Here is a 21,946-nt window from a genome sequence, read left to right on the forward strand (position 1 = left end):
TCTACTCCCAGTATAGCTTTGCAAGTAATGTGACCAAGCAAATGTCAGTATTATCATGCTGTTTTACAGGCACTGACACAATGAATTCAAATCACATATAATGCCTTATGTTTTAGTTTAAAAAAAAAAATACTTGTGAACCAAGTCCAAAAAAACGTATTTGACTCTTTATGCATAAGACAGTGCCATTCCAACAGGCTTTCAACAATGTGAAACATCAAATATTTGGTGCAGTCTAATAAAATGTATTATTATTATAATTATATCTACACATATACACTAATATATGTTCAATTAGGAGTATTAGGAGTATAATCAGGGTTAATGTGGGAATGACGAGATAATATTCATGGACCAAAGGGCAATGTGAACATCTTACATATAGAGAGCAATGCTGATACAGACATAAGAACTATGTGATACATATATACACAGTTATATGTTTGTGCTTATACATATACTGTATATATGTACTAATTATACTCCTACATATCTATACTAATTATACTCCTAATTATATAGCATTATACATATGCTACTTAGCATTACTCATATTTTGTGCTGCTTCGTTCCTTGGTTGCAGGGTTAGGCTTGAGATCAATAAGGGTTACAGTTAGGACTCTAATGACCAAATCATAGGTCAAAAGTGCAGCTGTCCTCCTTTCATCACTGTGTTGCTCAGTTGGGACGGCTGTATGTCCGAGCCTGACCTTACTTTGCAGTGATCTCTGTCAGTGCCGTTGGCCATGCCACTAAGAGGCTTGAAGGCAGCAGATCAGTTTAGCAGGGCCTCACCTGACTAATCTGATTACTTCAACAGGGCCGCTATCAATGTGCAAGACAGGACAAACAAGCGCAAACACATGTCCACTCTGCAATATTTATGAGAACATCTCCACATTCATAAAACTCAACAGCCCTCATTGAAAGGGTACAGCATGTGCTTGTTGTATTATTTGTGTGCATCTTCTGTTTAGCCAGTGTTTGAAGTGTGGAGTTGCCCTTCCCCCATAACCTTCTGACTTCGCCAGGAGCTCCAGCTGTAGTACAGCAGTAAACTGTACACACTCCCATGTACTTTGCCAGGTCAAAAGGGCAACAGTAGACTTTTAGTAGCTTACCACAAGATATTTCCAGCCCTCGGGTTTGGGTCATAGTTCTTATGTCTTTATCAGCATCACTCCCTGTATGTAAGATGTTCATGTTGACCTTTGGTCTGTGAATATTATCTAGTCGTTCCCAGTCTGACACCACAGCTCAGCCTCAGGAGGGGTGAGAGGCTCCACAGACGTCAGCAGCGGCCCGCAGCCTCCGAAAATTTGTGGAAAATGAGTCATATTAAAGAGAGTTCGAGAAAATGGGGCAAAATAAATGTAATTACATTATTTATAGATATCTGTAGGAGAATAACAAAAGCAATTGTTTATCATTAACATTTTCTGGCATTTTATCAGAGGTGAGTTTGGGGTTAATGAGGACAAAAAAGTTGGGAACCACAGATATAATCCAAACTAATTGACTGAATAGCATCCATTATTTACTTTGATGGGACGAAAGACCTATTTTACTAGTGTGTGGGGAGAGTTTGGGCTTTTGTGATAAATTTCAGTTAGCGTGTCTAGCTACTGTGGTAAGAAGATGAGGAACAGCGCAGGACAGCAGAGAAGGTCCCAGAAGGGTTTGAGTCATGGCCAGCAGGGTTATGTGAGGCTGCAGAATCGCTGCACCAGCTGTGGGCCTAGGTGATCACATGTAATTCAATAAATTAAGCAATCAGCAATTGGTATAGGACTATTAACAGTGCAAAGGTTTTCTTTGTTCCGCCCCGGTGGCATCAACCATATGGAATACCGAAGACTCACATAAATGACTATTCATTCAAGAAAATAGTAATCCAAGAGAGGAAGAGGAAGTAACCCCTCTGAACCAGTGCAGAGCCTCATCCCAGTGGTTTCTGAGGTTGGCAGGTAGAGCTGGAGGTGGAAGGGCAGAAGGAGAAGGGACGGCAAACCAGTTCAAACAAAGTTAGAACGCGGCCTTCTCAATCTCATCACAGTTCACCCAGTTTGTACTATTATGGCTGTAGTTCAACTGAATATAAAGTGTTATATGTGCAGTTCACCAGCTTTGGTACCGACTTTGTATATAAAGTCACATACTGCGTTCTCTGTGACACAAGAGCATATAGAGCGAATATACTCCTACTTTCACCTGCTCATCTGCTTCACCCTTCCCCCACACACACTCTCTCTCAGGCGTCCTACATCGTTAGTATGGATTAAAAGCTAAAGAGGGTTGAGAAGTCAAAGCTTGCCTGCCCGGCCCACCCTTTCCTTCCCTTCACCTGTTACATCTCCCCAGCTCTCCGCCGATCTATTTTTTTACCAATCCAGACTCTGGATCGTGTTTGCTTCTTCTCACGCTCCTCCTTGTCCCCTGCTCTGTGGTTTGGGGTAGGTCCCAGTCCAAAACAGGGACAGTGAGAACCAGGACTAAACTATTGGAAATGTGGAGATTTTTAATTTTTACTATTTTCAATAAGGACTTTGGATACAAGAGGAGATAATATGGACAGTTTTTAAAGTTTTCATGCTATTTGGAATACCTATGATATATTTCTGTTTGCTGATAGAAGACCCAAGAAAAGTATTCCTGCTGCACATGTTTGTACACTCAGTCCACCTGCAATCTGGATGGTGCTTTTCAAAGACGGACAACATCAGTATGACTCTCATGTAGACAAACTGCTCCAGGTCAGAATTGTTTCTTTTCAATCTGCAAAATGCAAAATACCATTTTCTTCATTAATATTACTATTAAGGATAGTATTCGAGAAGTTGTTTGTTCTATTTCTTTAGACAAAGTCTGTGCAATACTGCAAATAACTGACCACTTGCAGTGTATTCATTCACCATGGGAACTACGTTGTGGAAACATCAAGCTATGAATTTGGCATAGACTTCAGAAATAATCTAGTCTTTACATGAAAAACTGAAAAGGATTTGAAGAGATTAACATCATTTGACCTGTTTTTTTAAGTAGCACTTCAAAATAGGGATGCAATACTCTACTCAGTACTCCTCTTAGCCTATTAGCAACTGATAAGCCACTGCCATTATTAGCCACTTTGGGAGGCTTGCTGTTCACTGTTATCTAGATTCAGTTCAGCTAGCAGACAAGAGCTCAGATCAAGTTCTGTGGTTTTTTATTCTGTTATCCTAAATTTGATTTATGAATCAATGAAAGCCACAGATGTTTGGCCTGTAAGATCTGACCCCAGAATACAGCTTCATTTTATTCTGACAAAGGACACAAAGACTTCCTAAAAGCCTTAATGCAAAAGGAGCCAATTTAATAATTTGGATAACAGTGCACTAACAAAAATAAGATTGGTCTCTTTTTTTCTGTCTTCCAGTATGACTGCAGTTGGATTAGATGTTATACTTTCAGTATAAGGGGTCAAGAATTGGACTAAAACTATTTGATTGTCTTCATGAAGCAATATTCCACTTTGGTGGAACATTTTTACTTTTTGACATGTGAACTTCCAAATAATTCAGAAGCAGTGCTAAATTGTTCGGACTTCAGCATTGGCTGCTCTTGAGTTTCCTCTCAACACTGGCAGGTGGTTCAGGCCTGTCAGGCCTTTTCCCAGCTCTCACTGTCAATAATTGCAAAGAGGCAAAATAATATCTTAAAACGTATAACCCTGGACACAGAATGAAATAATATTAGCTGTGGTTGTACATATATTACAAATATGGTTTTAGGACTGTTTTTTTCAAAAAAAGGAAGTGTCTGATGATGATGAATCCCCACAGCAGCCAATATTGCTGATTGACCCATTATAAACTCCTGTAGAGTGCTGAAAATGTTTGATCGAATTAAGTGTGAAAAAGTAAAAAATAGTCCACGCCAGCATAAAACAGTGTTGTAGTTGATTGAAGTGGACTAGTATGATGCATGCTAGAAATTTGCTTGTGTCACCTTTGCTTGTGTCCTAATATGACTCCTAGTCACTGAGCACCAAAGTGCCTAATTTTGAGCCATAGACCAGTCTGACTCCCATCTATCTCATGATAAAAATAAAATAATCATTTAATCTTGAGATATTTCTGTGCTGGTTTCAAGAATCAGAGTGGAGAAGATCTAAAGAGATTGACTTAAGTTGGAGAATGAGATATCAAGACCAGATAGAAATATCAATGGCAGATTTAGCTCCACATTACTTGGCACTAAGAAAGGCTTATAAACTCCATGTCCTGGCCCAGCTAATCAGCTTGCCACACACATGTCATTAATTCTTGATACAAGGCACGGCACTGGCACTCTGGGTACCATGGCCTGGTCAGACAGATGGATGCTGATGAGATTCAACATCACATTCTGTTGAACAAAATAGCTCTCAAGATGCAAGTTGAGGTCAGGGATCATGCCTATCCCCTATTCCTGGAGGCTGATTAATCCCTGAGATGGCTTTCGCAGAATTTGGGAGGCACACGTAGATGGGTAAAAATACATCAAAATCTATATAATTACAAATGAGAAATGGCCCATCTGCAAATGTATCAAAATTAATAAATAATCAAACCCTAAATATGAAATTGATGTCTCAAAATTCAAGAATCCGGTTACAAATTACATTGCAAGAAATTTGTTTTTCTTCCCAGAAATGCATATCACAAAATACACAAAACTAAGTACAGACATATAGTATTTCCATTATTTGCTGTTGACATAGAGGCCCTCTGTGAGTCCATATGCCCACTTGACCCAGATCATTTTTGTAGTACATGTTAAGTATATGGAAAACAATTTTGTGATATATTACAAAATGTCTGACTTCTTTGCACTGTTTTTCTTATCTTTTTTGGAGGCAGTGATGGCTTGGAGTCCTGTGGTCACCTGGCCAGCTTTGGGCTAGAGTCCTATTGAGTGCCAAGGGAGACAATCCCATCCACAAAGACACACTCTGTCAACCTAATCACCATAAACTCTCCACTCCTCTTCTGTGTCTCAGCAGCAGAATAGCTGTGCGAGGAAATGGCAAGTCACAGAGACCCTCGCTTTCTGCACAACCTTTCCTACCACCCACGATGGCAACGGGAGTCAGGAAAAGTGGAGAGAAAAAGACATACGCGGACAGTTGTAACAGACTCACTAAACAATTGTGGGCATTGTCCGTTTAGATCATCATCATTATCATCGTCATTATCGTCGCCATCATCATCATCATCAAAAACACCTTTACCATCACCCCCTGCGCTACGCTCCAAAAGCTGGTGGGGGAATTGGTTGATTCTCCCCCTTTTCATGGTCTCCTATCTTCCCTGTGAAGCCTGGGGAGCCACGTTCAAGGTGGCCCTCATTGGACCCTGGACATGTGACCCCATGTACTCCAAAGCCCTCCCTGACTTGGCAGCCCGCCTTGCTACCAGCCGCATCAACAAGAACCCCTACCTCAACAAAGGCTACTGGTACGACTACACACTGATCAGCGAGGATTGCAAGTCGTCCCGTGCCCTCGCTCGCTTTGCTGAGCTGGAAGGCTACGGTGCTGCTTTCCTGGGCCCGGCCAACCCAGGCTACTGCTCCTCAGCCGCTCTGTTCGCAAAAGAATGGGATACTGGAATTCTGTCCTGGAGTTGCCTGAAACCCAACATGGAAAAAGGAGGGATGTACCCCACCTTCTTGCGGCCGCTGCCACTGTCCTCCCAGGTACTTTTCTCTGTGTTGCGTTACTTCCGCTGGGCCCACGTAGCCATAATCTCAGAGGAGATGGACCTGTGGGAATCCACTGGACATGAGCTGGCCTCCTCACTAAGGGCCCTCGGCCTGCAGGTCAGCACTGTGGTCACTATGGAGGCCGACAAGGATGGGCCTCAGAGAGCGCTGGCGAAAGTGCGGGAAGCAGACCGGGTCAGAGGTGTGTATGTACGCGTGTGTCTGTGCGTGTGTTGAATGAGATGTAAGGATGTTTGAAATGTGAAACAAAAACTTCTGAAAACACTGACAGTAGAGGCATCCTCCTCAGCCTTATTCAACATGCAACTAAATTAGTTAACTTTTGTTGCTCACCCTTTCACTCGCTCCCTCTCACCCTCCTCTCTCTGCAGTGATCATCATGTGCATGTCTTCTGTTCTGATCGGTGGTGAGGCCCAACACCGTCTTCTGACCAAAGCCGTGGACATGCGTATGATCGACCGTGGCTACGTATTCATCCCCTATGACACCCTCCTCTACTCGTTGCCCTACAAGAACTCATCCTACTACATGCTGGGCAATGACACCAAGCTACGGAAAGCCTATGACGGGGTCCTCACCGTCACCATGGACTCCGGGGAGCGCAATTTCTACGAGGCCTTCAAAGACGCTCAGAACAGCTATGAAATCCGCAGCAGCACCCCACCAGAGCAGGTGAGACAGTGGGCAACACTTGCTCCATAGCATAAATGTAGTAGGAGCTAAGAAGGAGCGGAAGAACAAGAAGCCAATAAGATATACAATAAAAATGTCAGACATTAATTAAAAACAGTGTTTAATGAAATGATTTAAAAGATTATTCTGGTTTTGCTGGCCTAGGTTCTTCACACATGTGAGATATTCATGTATATATATTTATATATGTACTTCACAACAGATGACGTCCTCTCATGTATTGAAACCCTATGTGTTTTAAATTTAATTACAACCACATGTTGAAAAATGCAGCCCATTTGGTTGGTTCTTGGTTGGTTGGCCTGTCAGATCAGTAGCTCATCACCACTGCTGTGTCCTCTGCTAGGTGTCTCCATTCTTCGGCACCATCTACAACATGCTGTACTACACAGCCATGGCTGCGGAGCAGGCCCGCCAGAAAGGAGGCCGCTGGGTGACTGGAGAGATCCTGGGCAGTAGTGAGGGTGGCTTCAAATTCGAAGGCTTCAACCAGCCCTTGCAGGCTGGCAAAAATGGAGAAGGCATGCAGGCACGCTACGTGGTGCTGGACTACAGTGGCATCGGCGCCACTCTCTACTCGACTCATGCTCTGGAGGCCGTCCATACAAATGGCATATTGGGGGGCTTGAAATACCTTGGTCGTTCAATCCACTTTGCAGGCAGCACGCCCTACACCGACTCAAGCTGCTGGTTCAGCCCATACTTTGCCTGTAGTGGGGGTGAGTGCACTAGTTATGTCATGACAAGGAAATATGTATTTGTTGGTATGGTGTGTATTGCTGTATTCTGTCAACTGTCTATCACACATAGATTCATACTTTCTCTCCTTGTGCTCTTCTCTTTATCCCCAAAGGAATGGATTCAGTCACTCTCTTCTTTCTTTTCCTTCTGTTCGTTGCATTGGCTGGATGTGGAGTTTTCTTCTTCTACCGTCTCAAGTATGTAAAGTAGGATATCAGTGTTGTGTCTTCAAAACCTGGCCCACCTGACCATAATACAGCTGTGTGCGTTTTTTTAGAAACTCTTTTGATCGTATTTTTGGTCTATCCAGGAGAGGCGGTAAGGTCAGGTTCAGCTTTGGAGGAGGTGGTGGTGGCAGTGGGTCAACGAAGGTAGTCCTGACCCTGGATGACCTGGTCTTCATCAACACCCAAGTCAGCAAACGGGTCAGTTCTCTGTTGAATGTCTGACACGCATACAGTACTTAGCAAGTATGTGTTGAGTGAGAGTCACTTACCTGTAAAAGATTATCTAGTCTAAGCTGACCCCCTCTCCTCTTGAACTGGGTCTGTGAGCAGAAGCTAAATGAAGAAAGTGTGATGAAAAGCCAGCTGGATATGAAGACGCCTCGCCAAACGGTGTCTGGGCGCAGCTACCTGGCCTCCACACCAGACAGCTCAAATGTTGCTGTTTTTGAGGTGAGGCAAATCTATCACGTACAGCCAAATTAGTCTTCATCTCACTCTTCATCTAAAACATATAACTCCGTACACTGTTGCATGACTTATGTTTACCATTTTGGTGCTTTTGCCTCTGGCCATTTTGGGTAGCCTATGCACAAAATCTGTCATACTCTCTCCTAGGGCGATTGGGTTTGGCTGAAGAAATGCCCCAATGGAGCAGTGTCAGGTGTCAATGGTGGTACTGAGTCTGTCTTTGTCAAGGTAAGTGAATGTGTGAGGGAATGTCATGTAATGGGTGAATTTGTCCTCACACAAAGGGAACATTACTGAATTTTAGTATTCAAATATGTTGTTTTCATTGGCCAAGGGCAGATCAATCTGTATTAGCAAACGCTGACTGTCCATCATAGCCAGAAACCACAGACAACAGTTTTGTCCTATTCTGTGATTACACTATTGACATTGAATTAGAGAAAGTGGAAAAGATGACTGTCAGAGGCCCAAGGGAAATGTGCTGACCATTTATGTGAAAATAAACCTTATTAAGCAGTCTGAGTGCACCAATTAGCCTCCCACTTATTGAGCAGTTCTAGACTAAATTAGGAGTATTGTCCATCTGAATTTGAATTGCAAAAAACAGATTTCCACGTTCAAAAATATTGAAGGCACTGTCCCTGACCACAGCAATCACATATTGATTCTGAAATTGAGCGATATTCCACCTGCAATGACATGACGGCCCACAGCCTTACTGTTTCAACTATCTCCCTCTCAGCTCCGGGACATGCGGCATGAGAACCTCAACCTGTTCCTGGGACTGTTCTTCGATTCTGGGATCTTTGCCGTTGTGACTGAACACTGCTCCAGGGGCAGCCTGGAGGACCTGCTCAACAATGAGGAAGTGCGCCTTGACTGGATGTTTAAGTCCTCTTTGATGATGGATCTGATTCGGGTAAGACAGAGACAAAATTACCTCCTCACGTCTCGTTACCCACTTTGCCATTTTGTCATCATCATTCACATATTTCATACAAACTCTTTTCTCAGGGATTGAAGTACCTGCACAATCGTGACATCATCCACGGGCGGCTCAAATCCCGTAACTGTGTGGTGGACGGGCGCTTCGTGTTGAAGGTGACTGACTATGGGTTCAATGAAATCTTGATCACCCAGAGCATTAACGTAGATGAGGAAAAGCCCGAGGGTAAGTTGATCCATCCTCAGGCTAATGATTTAGTATGTTTTTTTGAACATGTACATGTCTTTGATTACTTATAGTTGTGCTTCATATGTCCAAAAAGATCTGCTGTGGACGGCTCCTGAGCTGCTGAGAGACTCGAGTCTGAGGAGGAGGGGCACTTTCTACGGCGACGTCTACAGCTTCTCCATCATCATGCAGGAGGTCATTTCCCGCTGTGCTCCTTTCTGCATGCTGGACATGCCTCCCAAGGGTGAGAGATATGGCATTACTAATCCTATGGCATGGTAACAACGAACGACAGCTTTACTGGAACTATGTGCAAAAGACCTATTTATATTTAAAATCTTTGTGGCACATCTGTGTATGCTATTAAACATTGTATACAGTCCCTCTAAAGATGTCCTGCATGACACTAACTGCCACCATCCTCTCCTTTATGTTGCCTGCCCACTGACTGACATGTTGGGATAATAACATGGTTATCATGAGTACATGAATTTTTGAACATCACCCATTTTATGTATCTGACACACAATTGTTGCTGAAAATGTTAAGCTATACCTCCTTTTATATCCTCAATGCCATTCGTATTCCACTGACAAAATTGGCCGCACATCAGAAGAAAACTTAAAATTTCTCTTTGCAACTAATGGCGACCTTACACCAAACGACTTTTCAAGCGATTTCACTGTCGCAGACAAATTTCCAATGTCGGAATAAAATCATGAGTGTTTTGCTAGAGTTGTGGCGCGCTCCCGTCATCTTGATCATTTGGTGTAAGGTGGTCAGAAAACTCTGTCCGAGCTGTCTTAAGTCAGTCTTTTTCTCGTCTTGATGTTCCGATAAAATCAAACATGTTTAATATTATCGGAAGTCTTTAGTCTTGGCTCATGCAAATAGTGAAGTTCAATGACAAAGTCTTCTAGTGTATGGTAGGCAGTCTTTGCAAAATCTTATAATCTGTGACTAAAAACTCAGTGACTTATGACACATTGTCTTTAGATGTGAGCTGGATGTGAAAGGGCGTCAGACTTTAGTCTTTTAAAAGTCTTTTCAAAGTCTTCTAGTGTATGGTAGGCATAAAGTACAACCATTGCTATTGTTATGCATGTTTGACTGCTTGTGTGTGTGTGTGTGTGTGTGTGCACTGACAGAGATTATCAGCAAGATCAAAGCGCCTCCTCCTCTGTGTCGGCCTGTTGTGTCAGTGGATGAGGCCCCACTGGACGTGATTCAGGTTATGAAACAGGCCTGGAGCGAAGAGCCAGCGAAGAGACCCTCTTTTGAGGAGATTTTCAAACAGGTATAAAAACACATGATGATCCAGTTCTAGTCCTTATCTATGGCTCTACCACAGCAGTATACTAAAGATGGCTTTCCTCTTCCTCTTCTTGGATGCACACCTCCCTGTTTCACGCAGTTCAAGAGTATAACCAAGGGAAAGAAGACCAACATCATTGACTCCATGCTGCGCATGTTGGAGCAGTATTCCTCTAACCTGGAGGATCTGATCAGAGAGAGGACAGAGGAGCTGGAGGTGGAGAGACATAAGACAGACAATCTGGTGGCTCAGATGTTGCCCAAGTGAGTGTCTTGCAACTTGCATTGGCGCATTATAGGCTTTGTACATCCCTGTTGTGAATTATAATTACGTCATGCTCGACTGGTATTTCACTTTTCTGTACAAACATCTATTGAAAGTGATGAGCAACTAACAAAACCGCCTGTGGAGGTCTGTAGCGAGCACCATTTCCTCATGTTCATTTTGTAACCTTGTTTAAAAAACATTTTTTTAATACATCTACAAACAAGGAAAGGTATATCCAAGTAATATAAACAATAACACTGTGATACTTCAATGATCCACTTAGGGAATTCCCTTTTTGCTGGGAGGTCAGAGGTCATGTTCAGCTACAGAGCAGCAGCTGTGGAGCCGGTAGGGATTCAGTGTCTTGCTCAAGGACACTTCAGCAGGGTGGACATTTACCGACTTGGGCCTTTAAACCGGGTCGCTCTAACTACTATTCATAGGGATGTAACAATAATCTGGAATTGTGGAAAGTTGTGAAGGATCATTAACTAATTGTATTGGTCATCTTTTGACAAGGGAAACTGGATTCAACTCAGTCAGAATAGTGAATATTGATTTCTTTACTCATGTTCCTTCCTTTTACATCTTTCTCTCTCCCTCCGTGTCACATTCTGCTACAACTACCAGAATGTGACTGTAGTTTATGCTGTGTTCACTCAATGTGGCAATATTCCTTGAATCACTTGAAGGCTTAAAGCAACAATTTGGAAGTGATCATGCATTCAAACTCATTTGATGCCGTCAAGCGACATGATTAAAATCTTTTGTAGATTTTGGTTGCTCCTGATGACAATTATTCTCATCTTTTTCACACTAATTTACAGAAACATCACACTGACAGTGTTTCTACTTGCATACTGTATCTTATAAGGAGTAATTAGCCCAGTCCTTTGTTTCTTTTTCTTTTTTTTTTGTTGGTGTGGTGGAATGGAATATTGTCATATTTCTGGCAGTGGGTCAAATTTCCCCATCGCTGAAAGAATGTAAAATGTGGAGGCATTGAGAAGTTCATTCATGTTGTCAGGCTCCAGAGAAATATCAAACATTACATTATGTGTCACAATACAATGTGCAGTTGGTCTGAAATTTCATTTATTTTACACAGGTGCCTTGCCCACATATAATGCTAATGACATTATCATGCTAACATTGACATTTCAGTCTCACAGCTGGTTATTCTCACATGATTATTTTTTGATTACCACGAGTCCTAACAGATTCAAAATAGGGACATCATAACAATTAAACTCTGCACTGCTCTTCGTGGCATTTAATCTAATCAGATTGCATCGTATTGAATCATATTGACTAAAAAATGAATGCAGTTGTATCAAAGATATCTTTCCTGTACTGAATTGCCAGCTACCTACTGAGACTCATATTAGATTGGTCTAAGGAGAGATTCACCTCCCTAATAGACCACCATGCCATCACTGCTCTGTGTTATCATAATTATACTGTGTCTGGGTCATACTTTTAAAGAAGTCGCCTATTTGCAGTGATCACTAATGATAGTTGGGGAGTAAAGCCTGAATGCATCAGATCCATAGGATTAGAGGGGGGCCGGCTCCTGAATATCCATATAAGTGTGTGTGCTGAAAAGTGAAAATGCTTTAAAGTGAAATATTGCTTTAAGCAGTTGTTGTGAGAAGAAAGGTGCTGTGTCTGTCAGCGCCCCGGGGTCCCCATCTTCATCTTCTTCCTCCCTCCACTCACCCCTCAGGTCTGTGGCCCAATCGCTGAAGACAGGCAAGCCCGTCAAACCGGAGCATTTCAGCGAGGTCACCCTGTACTTCAGCGACATCGTGGGCTTCACGACCATCTCAGCGCTGAGCGAGCCCATCGAGGTGGTGGACTTACTCAATGACCTCTACACGCTCTTTGATGCCATCATCGGGCTACATGATGTGTACAAGGTGAGTGAGGAGGATGTTGCATTGTAAATTACACTATACTGTGATATTTTTTAGTAGTTTTAGTTTAGTTTTTATTTAGTTTTGATTCTAGTTAGGGGTGGCATAATGATAGAAGTTCAAGTCCAAGCTCTACAAACCCCATTTGATTTCAATACATGTTGTGTCCCCTATTTGCTTAAAGATTTCTTTATTTTGGTAGCTACTAGTGCATTCCAACTTTTTACCATTATTCATATATAAATGTCCCTTCCATAGAGAAACATGTTGAACGATTGAGGAAAAATATCACATTGCCCCTCAGTGGGCTCATGGGAGCTGATGTGTGAAAGTGTGTGTCCAACTCTTGATGGAATTTAGGTGGAAACTATCGGCGATGCCTACATGGTAGCCTCAGGAGTCCCAACCCGCAACGACAACCGCCACGCAGCTGAGATGGCGAACATGTCTCTTGACATTCTCCACTGTATCTCCACCTTCAAGATGAGGCACATGCCTGAATTAAAAGTCAGGATCCGTATTGGCCTGCACTCTGGTGAGCAGTCTATCCATCCTCTTTGTGCAATGATAAGCTGCTCAAACCATCATGATATAGTCATAATTCTTATTAATTAATATCACACTTTTAGAGGCACACGTGCATGTGCACACACATGCACGTGTCATTCTCAAAGGACAGGTATATAAAAACAGAACAGAACTTGAGAGTCTTTTGGTGTGAAATAAAACCAAACTGCATTTTAGAGTGAATACAAGTGAATTTGTTGCATTGGAAGGCCTGAGAGTACGGCATCACAGGCTGCTAAAGGCAAGGAGGTATTTTTACCTAATCCTTGTCTGGAACATATTCCTGGAACTGTGAAATGCTATCCACTTAGAGCTCCGTCATCCAATTAGACACTGTGTACTGTATTTCTCCTCACTCCATTCTATAAATTAATAAAGGCATTACACAGTAGTGGTAAGAGCATAGCTTTTATGTCTTTTACATCTATTGAAAAAAAAAATATATATCCATAAAATCCATATATCATTGTAAACCACTAGTAAATCGTCAGTTTACTAGAATGTATGCTACTGACATTATAACCAATATTACTGACTACTGAGTCTTCAGAGTTACAGTCAGTGTTCGCATGCCAAAATGTCTAAATCTGACACACAAAATGATTTTGAATATAAGGAGGGACTTCCTACTGAAAGCAGGACTTTCTGCTCTTATGCGTGCGCCTGTGTGTGTGTGTGTGTGTGTGTGTGTGTGTGTGCATGCGCATGCTATGTGTATCTGTGTTTCCAGGCCCAGTTGTAGCCGGAGTAGTGGGTCTTACGATGCCTCGGTACTGTCTGTTCGGAGACACTGTCAACACAGCATCTCGAATGGAGTCCACAGGGTTGCGTGAGTACCTGGCAGATCAATACACAGAATTGACAGAAATCCTTTTTTTTCTTCTTTTTTTTTTTACAGTGTACTGGTTGAAAGGACAGGTGTATGGCAGTTTGTGTGCACGAAGCTAGAGGCTAAACAGGGTTTTAAGTGAGCAGTCCTTCCTAATCCTTTAAGACTATCAGCAGAATTAGTGGCCAAATTCAAGCTTTGATGTAAATGTCCTCCATGACCAAGTTTGCCCCAGCTACCCTTTCCATGCTGTTTAAATAGAAACTATTGTACTTAAATGATACTGTAGTAGCCTACACTTTACTCATAGTTGAGGAATGTAAATGAGACACATTTGATGGTGCTCCCAAAAAATAATACCATAAGAAATTAAACTAATCATCTTTTATTTGATAAATGGCAGTTTCAGCTGAGTCCCCTTTGATATATTTCAATTACCATTGCCTGGCAATTAGAGAGTGTCTATTTATTTTCTTGCTAGGGGAGGGAAAAGCAATAATGACCTGTCTACTGCCACCAAGTGGTTTTATATATAAATAGCAACTCAATTGTATTGCCTTTCCTAGTTTCTCAAGTAACAGTGCAGAGCGAGTTTAAAGGCAAATGTAGACTTGAGACGTTTATCTATTGCTGAAGCAAATTCATTGTGTAAAAGTTTTGTCTTTGCTTGTTGTCATAGCTTACAGAATCCATGTCAACCAAAGCACAGTTGATGTCCTGAAGACCTTGAATCTGGGCTACAAAATTGACGTCAGAGGCTTGACAGAGCTGAAGGTGAATAAACACATTCACACAAGATATACAGAAGATGTGCAGTGAACCCAGCTATGGACTTGTGTTGGCTAATGAATGCGGATAATTCATTTCTATTTCAGGGAAAAGGGATTGAGAACACGTATTGGTTGGTAGGGAGGAGTGACTACGGGAAGCCTCTGCCCATACCACCAGACCTTACACCGGGGTAAGGGCACATGTTGTTGTCTCACTCCGCTACATGTGATTTGCCTGGTTTGACCTCTGTACTACATTAGCTAATGTGTGGGGATTCTTGCAGCATAACGTGATGCAAACTAAGGACCTGTTGGCCATTTGTATGTATATTGCTTTCTGCTCTGTGTCCCGATCAAATGAAAAGCTTTATTTGTCATTACAGGTCAAGCAATCATGGCATCACTTTGGAGGAGATACCTGTAGACAGAAGGCAAAAGTTCCTGGATCGGCAGAAGAAGATGGGCTAGCCTGGTGCTTTTGGTTGATGTCCCAGAATTGAGAATTGATAGTTTCCACAAGCAACTTTGTTTTTCAGTGAATGAATGAATGGATAGATGTGTGAAGGAAAGGGGAATAATGATCAGCTTGTGCAACATGCAACACCTATAATTTGTCAACAAGATTCAACACCATGATTTGTGCTAAACTTCAAATGTCCAGTTTCTTACACTAAATCCCACAACAGGGACATGGACATGTACCCTGTCTGGGTTTGCCAAAACCTCCTCTACACTAAAATAATCTTTGTTGGAGATTATCATACTGTTGTATCATAGTCTTACCACTCCCCCACCATGATAAACCCTGGCTCCAAATTACAAAAATAAGACAAAATCAAAGAGCTTTTCCATATATGATATTTGTTACACAACTCAACACTGACTGTCTGGACATACTGAAATTAGCGTGCACATAGCTTATATATGTAAACCAAGGTCGAATTACAGCTATATGAAATGCAAAATGTGTAATAGACAGCAATCGCTTTACAAGAATGGATGGTGATGGACTTTCACAATATCACAATATTGTGTAATATATTCAATGTACTGTATGTATTTGTACTGTCCTTTATACTTTGTAGAAATGTTGGAGAGATTTTATCATGAACACACACAGTTGGAAACTATTATTACTTGACTATTCATCTCAAGTATAATGGAGTAGGTATCTATTTTGCACTCACTTTCAAATCATTAGTATTTTACAACAACACAACATAGAATTAATATAATTTCACACTACTATAAGCAGCAGGAAGGCACTGGGTAGGTAATTCAGGTTAAGGGTAGCTGAGATTTTTGTTTTTGTAAAAGCATTATGTCGCACTACGATGAATCACACATACTTAATGACTGGCTGAGAACTGAGAAATATCAACAAAATATCAGCAAAATATGTCAAACAAAGCATCTATTTTATTTATTTAATATTTGATTAGATTATTAATAGATTGAAGATTAAAGACAATATCTGTTTGGCTACTGAGTCTCTTATTCTTGCCTGAATCAGATTTAGCTCAGATCCCTAATCAGCATCTTATTCCATTATTGAGATAGGTCTATTTGATTGTCGATTGACTCGATTGATTTGTCTGTTTGATTCTCATTTATCACTGCCATGGACTTCCAGTGTCTCTGAAAGTCTAGCACTAAACAAAATTGCACTCCAAAACAGAATTGACATAAGTTGTTCCAATGATCTCAGACAGTTCGATCAATATTCGTGAACCTTAACAATCTGAACGTAACCTGAAGCTGCTCTTTTGACAACAAACTGGAAAGTAACTTGGGGCCAAAAGAATCTGTAATCTGTAAAACTGGGAATAATCACTTAACTCCTACAGCACAATTAATGACATATAATTAATTCAAAAAGAATGACATGGGACCCACATGTCAAAAACGCCGGTATTGTTCTTTAAAACTTGTGATGTACATCTATGTATCTCTCCCTACTGATGTTATGATTGTAAGTATTCATTTTTAATGACCTGTGTATTGGTTTTAACATTATGTGATGTCATTTTCTACCAAAACATAGACCTAAGGCTGAAGTACAACCATCCCTGACGAACATTAACATGGCTGGACTATGGTTCCACTGATATGTAGCCTATTACTGAAATGTGCTGCATGCATGGTTGAATATATACGGTCAACAGAGTCTTAATGGGACAGCAATGGGAAGAACTAATCCTTATGACATACAGTGTATCTGCACTGACATGTAGAATAGCATGTCTGAGTCAACTGACCGAAATGATCGTCTCCTGTAATGTGCTTCGGCAGATGGAGCCTTTTAGTGTATATCGCCATCTTCTAGGGGAAAATGTCTGTCTGTGTCTGAGTCTTTAAATCCATCATAATGCATTCAAAAAGCAAGCTACCACATTGCTCACTCGCTTTCTGTTGGCTAACTGATTGCTAGCCGCAGCACTAATATTGAAGCAACAATAGGACAGGCAATGTCAGGATGTGATTTGCCTCCGACGAGAGATGTTGCTCAAAAGTTAGGCTGCGGACAATTTCTCCCTGGCGAGCACACTGCCGACCGCTTTGAATACAAGCCGACTTGTTACAGTTGCTCAGCATATAGAAAAAGAACGGACATCTGGTGACTTCATCTTTCACACCATTAAAGGAATAGTTCACCCAAAAATGAAAATTCTGTCATCATCTACTCACCCTCATGCCAATTGAAACACAGGTGAAGTTTGTCCATATAAAGGCCCTGACACACCAAACCGACTTCAAAGGACCAGCGGCGACGAAGGCCGACTGTTGCGTCGCCTCACGTCGCCTGCGTCTGGTCCAAAAAGTTGCACTTGAACACACCGCAAAGACTACAGCCGACGGCCAACTAGCACGTACGTTCTGCGCCTGCGTGAGGGGAAATAACTCTCCATACCTTATGTCTGATAAGAAGTTGCAAATGGCACTGGCGTTGTCAGCCCTTGGTCTTTTGGTTGTGGAAGAAGAAAGGAAGAGGCGGAGGCGAAAAATAAGGAGAAACTGCACTAAATGGGTGAAATCATGAATAACGTTACTCCAGCGACAGGCTCAAGGGGCTTTCCCGAACCTGTGTCGAGAGCTGGAGATAAATGAAACCTCCGATTTTAAAAATTTCGCTCGGCTCTTTCCTGTTCAGTTCCACATGTTGAAGGAATTTATCAGTCCAATCATCCAGAGGCAAAACACGAACTACCAATCAGAGTGATCTCTCTCACCGACGGCTCCGACGCCGATTCAACATGCTCAATCGGCCGAAAAGACGCCGACAGGGTCCGACTAGTGCCGACGGTGCGGGACACACCGCAAAAACTAGGGACACCGACGCTTACCGACGGCCCGACATTGCCCGACGGCCGACCGTCGGCCTGGTGTGTCAGGGCCTTAACACACAGGGAGGTTGCCAGCACAACTCCATAGCAACCTTCTCCAAAACAACTGAAGTCAGTGGGGACCAGTTCTTCAGAGTTCCAAAAAGACCTATATTTACACCATAATTTAGTGCAAATCTTAACTACAGCTGATTGATTTGCAACAAATAATGGTGTATAGGTCTTTCTATTCACAGTGTGATTGTTTGGCTGTTTTTGTTTTGGAACTCTAAAGAACTGGTCCCCATTGACTTCTGTTGTTTTGGAGAAGGCTGCTACGAAGTTGTGCTGGCAACCTCCCTGTGTGTTATATGGACTAACAAATTTCACCGGTGTTTCATTTGGCATGAGGGTGAGTAGGTGATGACAGAATTTTCATTTTTGGGTGAACTATTCCTTTAAGTGTTAGCACCAGTGTTGGGTCTTCAAGCATGATTAAACCCCTGATGTAGAGGGAAACACGGGATTCTGGATCAAGATCAAGAGCGTAGGGGAAACTCTGAATCTGTCTGTGATGGTTCTCTCTACAGGACAAAAGGGGTTATTATAGTGCATAGGGCCTGCTTTCTATAGGTTTTTAATCTCTTTGCCAAATAGATAGATTTGATTGAAATGAAACTGACTATCTTGTTCATTTTGAAAGTGATCTCCTTGTGTCTCTGTAAATAAATTATGGTTTTAGTGAAGGTTATGCGTTCTTACATTTGTCTTAGACGTGACGGTCTGGAGTGGGCCGTAAGGAGGGGCTTGGTAAGAGGGTGTTTGGTTTGTGCGTTTTATATGCCAGCACTTAAAGTCACACTGAAGTAAAAAATGTCTATTTCGCTTTATTGGTGACTTCTTTGTGTACAAGAAGGTGTACATAAAAATTCCAACCAATAAAACAATCACAGACTTATGAACAATCCTGCCCCTCCCATCAAATAAAACTCTTTCTCTCCCTAACTGATATCTCATTGGTTTACACTTTTGAATGATCCCTCCCTGCAATATGTCCTGCCCCAATATCCTCTTTCAACAGGAAATACATCACATTAATGAAGCAAGATGCTCTCAAAATGTGGTTTCATTGTGACTTTAAGGTCTGCAAAACTTTTTGCCGGTGCCTGCCTTTGTTTCCTTGGTGACTTATATCTGAAACACGACCACTCTGAGATTCCAATGCAATGGATGCCGTACCTCACCACTCCAACACAAATTCCCATAAGCCACGACTTAGCAAGTTAAGGTTATGCTAACAAGGGTTTACACATGACAAGACAGATGACAAGGTTTTGTACAGAATGTAAGCTCCCATACAAATTTAGAGGCCAGACATCCAACATCATAGTTATTCTTGACATTAGGTCAAGACATCTTGAAGGAATCTTGTCCTCCATCTTTACATTCACTGACTTGGCCTATGTTAGCAGTGAGTGAATTGGGTGTGGCAATATTGTTAAAAGTGAGTTTGTTAGCAGTTTCATTGGTTTTAATGTCATCATCAAGGTTATTATCTCAGTCAGAACATGGGCAGAACATGTCTGCACTGCTGCCAGGGATAGATATGAGTGCCATCAACGCACTGAGGACTAATGTCAGCTTACAGAAGTACCGTAGGCTATTAGAGCTTCTACCACTAACTGGGTTTGCTGTGAAGATAATTTGATCAATTGAAAAGTTGCTAAGCAATAGCTGTTTGCTATTTGGCAAATTGGTATCAAGTTTCTCCACTGGGATTCAACATAGAAAAAAGACAAAAACTGAGCTGTTAAGTTATCTGTCCTTTCACAGATGACAGGGATATTAAACAAATACATTCCAATAATGATAATGTGATAGGCCTATAACTCTAAAGTAGTAGTTTTTAAGAGCAGTGTTGGGCTTGTTACTAAAAAAAGGAACACAAACGCATTGCTCATTACTACTCATTTCAAAAGAAACAAGTGCAAATTAGCTTAGCGCTAGTTGCATGCCAGCTGTGAGGATCTTGGCAAACATGACAGCCAACAGTAGTGAGCAACACAATACAGCTTAACACTTACAAACACAAAACATTAGCCAGTTCAAGTTTTGAAAAGTGACCTGAGAATTTAAAATGAAAACAAATCACCAATAATCTCTCGCTACTGCAACTTAACAACTAACGTTACCGCTAACATAGCCTACAGCTAGCAATGCCTGCTACAGTAATGTTACATCTTCAACAAAGGATTAAGTCTATTTACAGTGAAGAAACAATATGCAAAACCTAAATTAAACAATGTTGTCTAATGACATGACTTACCTTATCAGGAGATTGTGAGTGTCTTGAAACTCTAACGGACAGAGAGTGTTTGTTCCACAACAGAGTCGGGGTTGGCAAGTGAGTTTAGAAAGCCAGAAATCTCTGCACCTGGTGAAGTAATCATTGATGGTATTGAGCTACAACCCTATCAACCCCCCACAGATATATGCTCATTTTGTGCTGTGGGACAGTAAAAACTCTTTTTTTTTAATTCTGTTTTTCTTTCTTCTTCTTTTTTTATTTTCACTGTTTTGTACACATAAGTGAAAAGTCGACTACCAATATTGTTTGCTTTGATGAATGGTGATGGTGACAGGGAATCTATCCATTTCATAGAGTTTGTACTGGTTAACTATATAACTATATATAATTAACTATATATAGTGTATTTTACTGTGTTGTGTTCAATAACTCACAAAATTAATTGGATTTATTTTTACACCACAAGGAGTTCTTGGTGTAGCTCATGGTTATTGAAATATTGTATTGTTTATAAGGGATAATGTTACTGCTGAGGAACTGGCCATGGTGAAACTATATTTTACATGTATTGTTTTTGAAGAAAATTACACCAGAAATGATACTGGTGGTGTATATTACTTGTTCAAACTACATGAGCAATACAGTATCTTTTCAACGTTTATTAATGGCATGTTTGGTTCAGATTTATGAGAAAATAGGAGGAAACATAGCTATGGTTGCACTTGTCATTTAAAGCCATTTTTTCAGCTCATCATGCCAGGATACAAGTCTGGACGCATTGCTATCAGATCTTCAAAACCAGATATGGAACTGATCAGGCTCGCTTTTTGACTGTAATTCTGCATAGTCCAGATGCAATCCAGCTGTAATGTGCAAACAAGAAATGAAGATATAGTGAACCAGGAAAAATGATACAGGCACGTTTTGGTAAATAAGAGACAGATAAGAGACAAGACACACAACAGTCATTTTCTGGCCGGGGTTCTTTTATTTTGAAACGTACACTCAATTGGGCTAATTGATACTATTATTTCACTGCTATGTCACAAATAACACACATAAGTGATACGTGAGTGCCTAATGAAAACTGATACAAATATTGCAACAATACTCATTATGTGCCATGCAGCTGTTATGAACGTCTTGTTCAGGCGTTACGGATGTGTATCAACCGGTGATTTAAGTAACTGCAGTGTTGAAGTGAATTGAAGCTACATCCCCGAATGAAAACCTAACAAAATATTCCTATAATATTCCTATACAGACATACAGTAAGTGTGTCTGTGGTGTGAATCTGTCTGTCAATTCGTATTATGTTCCTCTAGAAACACATAGTGACTTTACAGTGACCTTACTGTAGGTTACACCTCATATGTATTACTAGGCCTATAGGATTTTCTGTAGTAAAATATCTTGCCATATAGAGGGTGCATTAAGTTTTGCTGTGACATTTGCAGTATCCTGCTAAAAATTATTGTAGGATTACTGGTTTATTTCGTAAGGGTATAGCTAGATCCATATCTCAAACACAGCATTTTAATTTTCTATAAAGACTACGTTGTTGTTTTCCTCCTCTCGCATTTGTGCAGTCAATCCGTCTAG

The 21,946-nt window shown here is 41.3% G+C and overlaps 1 protein-coding gene across 1 annotated transcript; it reads left to right on the forward strand.

Annotated features, from left to right (window-relative positions):
- The first annotated feature begins 5,043 nt into the window (after positions 1 to 5,043).
- gucy2d (guanylate cyclase 2D, retinal) lies at positions 5,044 to 15,181 on the forward strand. Its single transcript, XM_071901041.2, has 18 exons — positions 5,044 to 5,926; positions 6,117 to 6,418; positions 6,786 to 7,158; positions 7,293 to 7,386; positions 7,494 to 7,605; positions 7,738 to 7,857; positions 8,023 to 8,103; positions 8,618 to 8,794; positions 8,890 to 9,046; positions 9,144 to 9,293; positions 10,198 to 10,346; positions 10,464 to 10,627; positions 12,358 to 12,550; positions 12,908 to 13,082; positions 13,845 to 13,943; positions 14,623 to 14,717; positions 14,819 to 14,904; positions 15,097 to 15,181. The coding sequence occupies exons 1-18, from the start codon at positions 5,044 to 5,046 to the stop codon at positions 15,179 to 15,181; spliced, it is 3,495 nt and encodes a 1,164-aa protein (XP_071757142.2).
- The last annotated feature ends 6,765 nt before the right edge of the window (positions 15,182 to 21,946 follow it).

This window comes from Centroberyx gerrardi, chromosome 11 (assembly GCF_048128805.1).
Source record: "Centroberyx gerrardi isolate f3 chromosome 11, fCenGer3.hap1.cur.20231027, whole genome shotgun sequence".
Lineage (NCBI taxonomy): Eukaryota > Metazoa > Chordata > Actinopteri > Beryciformes > Berycidae > Centroberyx > Centroberyx gerrardi.